Source organism: Epinephelus moara, chromosome 18 (assembly GCF_006386435.1).
Source record: "Epinephelus moara isolate mb chromosome 18, YSFRI_EMoa_1.0, whole genome shotgun sequence".
In the NCBI taxonomy this organism is placed as follows: Eukaryota; Metazoa; Chordata; class Actinopteri; order Perciformes; family Serranidae; genus Epinephelus; species Epinephelus moara.
Window position 1 is genome coordinate 40,579,147 of NC_065523.1, and position 3,587 is coordinate 40,582,733.

The following is a 3,587-nucleotide window of genomic DNA, read 5'->3' on the forward strand; positions in this document are numbered from 1 at the left end:
TCTAGAAAGCATCAGTGGCTGCAGCTGACAGGGACAGCTAACAGCAGCAGCAAAGCTAACATCAGGACGTCATCTGTTAAAAGCCTCCCATTGTCGGATACGACATGAAACTACTCCAGTTAGCTCAATAATGTTGTAACTAAGACATCCGCTGGAAAAATGTTTTCTTTACGGATGAGCACATGTTTGATAAAACAGAGTTAAATCTCTCGGCATCCATTTTCCACATGTTTGATAAAACAGAGTTAAATCTCTCGGCATCCATTTTCAAGCTCTCTGTGTGTTTGTTTACTTGCGGACAAGAAAAGGGGGAGCGCACATTTCCGAGAAGGCGTGTCCTTTTCAAAAATGCAAGAGGCGTTGCTTTGTTGCCAGCCGTTTTCGCCAGTGTGTTAAACACACTTTAGAAAGGAGTGTCCCCAGACTATCAGAAGGCGGAGATCTCTGATTGTCTGGTGGCAAGACTACAGATTCAAAGCTCATTATTCATGCACTTAGAGCTTTTCTCCATTGAAAAAGATGTTTTGGCCTTTTCTCGTGACTGGCCTGTGATATACGGTGATACAGAAATGGTTCATCCAATCACCTGCCGAGTATTTTTTTTGAAAGTGCCTGCCCTTTTCAGATGGTTCTCTGTAACAAACTGTGTCACATTATGATTTAGGTGCCATGCAGCAAACACAAGGTCACCCTTTGTTACATGTCCAGACATAGAAACTGCGAGAAGAGCTTTTTTCTACTGACCTAAGTGTGTGCCCTTCTACATATGGGGTTAGCAGGTCAGAAGTAACTTGGGGCTTATCCATTTAATGCTTTGTGAGTGATTAATAAAATTTTGAACTGTATTCTGGAAGGAACGCAAAGCATAGGAAGGGATGAGTGCGGAATAGAAAGTTACAGTAATCCAGATGAGATTAAATAAAAGGCATAAATAATTCTGATCTATGTCGACAGTAGATACAAACAGACTGATTTTGAAAGTGCTCACTGACATCTACAAAACATTGAAAATATACATAAAGCAAAATCAATTAATAGCAATATCACTATTCCAACATTTTCGCATGCTTCCTCCAGCTCATCTCCTTACCAGCTTTTCCAGTGTGCATCAGTGGCCTGGTCACGTGGTGGCCGCCCGCGCTGCGAGTCCAGAACTGCAGCTGCAGTATACTCTGTCTGATGTCACATCCATTGAGTCTGAGCAGAGAGCTGATGTCCGACAGGTCTGTCCTCACGTCCTCAGTCAGACACAACCCCCTCAGGAAGCTGCTCACATCCATCTGCACCAGGAAGAGAAGGACAACTGAAAAACTGACTGATGCACAAATGATTACTTTTGATGACTGATTCTTCCCACTACACTGGCATCAAAAGATCAAGCCACATTAAACAACCAGTACAGTCAGTAAGATCTAATATTGAAGCATTCGTATTGAGAAATCGTCCACTCACCACTGAAGGTGTTCTGAAATGGATCTCTTCAAAGTTGCCATCAAACATGGCGCTGAAAGCAGGATCTATAAAACATGCAGGATTTGATTTAGACTCAAAACTAGAGCATAAATAAATCTGATCAACACACACAAAAGTGTATGACATTTGACCTTCCTCCTTTTACTCACCGCTGGTAGTGAGGATGACTGGCCTCTTCGTAGTGGTCATAAATGTCTTGATGGCAGCTAGAAACCCTGAGTCATCATCAAAAATAACATCCACTTCTTCAAACAGGATCAGTGAGGTGGCTGTCTTCTTGCTCTGCTCCTCACTATTCTTCTCTTTAGGGGTGGTGGCTGTTGGAGATTTGACTGCGGGGTCCTTCTGCTTACTGGCACCTTCATTTGCTTTTGTGGCTTTCTTGGAAGCAGCTATATGAAGAGATGAGGGAGAGAGAAAAGAAACAGCAAAATACTTATTGTTAAAGTCCTGATAAAACGTTTTCATGAAGGTGGCCTAGTCACATAAGTTAACATTTACCTGGCTGTTCGTTCTTCTTAGTGTTGGGTGTCTCCTTGGTGGTGGGTCGACCCATTTTGAAGAAGTTAGCCAAAGAGGTGGGAGCCAGGCCTCCTCTTTTTGTACCTCTTGGGGACTGGGGATTTTTCCTGGGAGAGGACACCACCCTACGAGGAGAGTTAACCTTTCCTGGGAGATGAAGAAAACAATCAACAATCAGTTTGTGTTCGTCTTGTAATTAGAGATGCACCAACTGTTCGGCCAGTGACGAGAGTTGGATGATTTTCAGCTAAGCCCCAGAGAAAACTGCAATATTCACGCTGTATATAATGCCAAACACATACAAAATATGCATAAAACAGTTCCTATCACAAGCCAACCGCTCATTAGAAACAGTGTTATCAAAGTTAGCTCTGTACATACTGGGAGAGGATCCAGGCCTGAGAGCGCCAGCGCTGCTGCTTGTGCCGTAACTGTTGAAGTAGGTGGGTTTGTGGGCGTTGACCCCCTGACTGTCCACCTGGTGTGACTGAGTGGCTTCCTTCAGCTGGGACAGAATGAGACGGCCGCTCCGCTGAGATGAAGCGTTCACCTCAAATACCTTAGAAAAGCACACAGTCGTTAGGAAACGAGGACGCTGATTCTCACACACACACACACAGTTATGTACCTTAAAGATTTTGTACCTTGAAGCCAAGCTCCTGGGCGCAAGCATAGACTGCAGCAGTCTTTCCCACTCCAGTGGGTCCTGTGATAAGCAGTGTGTTACATAACATGTCCTCGTCATCCTGGGTGTCCTCTTCTCCGCAGTCCCAGTCTGAGTCTGCACACAAAGAGCCATCATGTGGTCACACAAACACACATCAAACCAACAAAAGTAGTTGAAAAGAAAATTGTAAAATGTCTTTATTGTCCCACCATTGCTGCCTTCCTCTTGTGTCTTGTCTTTCTGCTTCTTTCTCTCTTCTCGGTCTGCGCGTAGTTTCCATTCCTTCAGCCAGCTGTACAAAAAGAAACATTAAACATTCACCCCAATGATCCTGACACGTCAACATATTGTGCACATCTGCGTAAAGGTCTGATACCATTTAAGAGATGCAGTATAAAAGAAAACACAGTGAGGTGCAGTGGAATTAAAGCAGTTTTAGTGCCTCACCTGTGCAGCCTCCTCACTGCGGCAGCGTTGCCTAGGATGTCACTGGAGTGCTGAGGCTGATATTTGTCTGTCCACAGCACGTCCTCCTTCACCACATCTGTAGAACAAACAATAAATTGAGTATCTCTGGGTAAGTATAGAGAGAAAAAGAGATTGAGACTATGTCACCCCTGCAGCCTTGCTTGGACAATAAGCTGAAATGGTCACAGATATGGATACCCACTACTGTAGTGATCGGCATATTTCCTTGTGTTGCAAGACTGAACGCTTCAGGAGATCCTTCGTCCTAGTGCTGCATGATTTGATAAAAATGTGCGATTGCGATTATGGTGGACAATATTGCGATTGCGATTACAATATAATTACAATAAAATGTAATAAATAAATGGTATCATGAGTCTTTTTGCTTGATTCAGTGTTTCCCCTACATTATATTAGGGGGGCACTGACCTGACATAGTTATTATTATGGACAGACA

The 3,587-nt window shown here is 43.6% G+C and overlaps 1 protein-coding gene across 1 annotated transcript in view; it reads right to left on the minus strand.

The window, feature by feature from the left end:
- The window catches only part of atad5a (ATPase family AAA domain containing 5a), a 19,929-nt gene that overhangs the window by 6,201 nt on the left and 10,141 nt on the right, over positions 1-3,587 (minus strand). Inside the window, 8 exon segments of the mRNA XM_050069560.1 lie at positions 1,091-1,280; positions 1,453-1,517; positions 1,623-1,865; positions 1,975-2,142; positions 2,377-2,554; positions 2,640-2,776; positions 2,872-2,954; positions 3,110-3,206. Of these exon segments, the coding sequence (XP_049925517.1) occupies positions 1,091-1,280; positions 1,453-1,517; positions 1,623-1,865; positions 1,975-2,142; positions 2,377-2,554; positions 2,640-2,776; positions 2,872-2,954; positions 3,110-3,206 (1,161 nt within the window).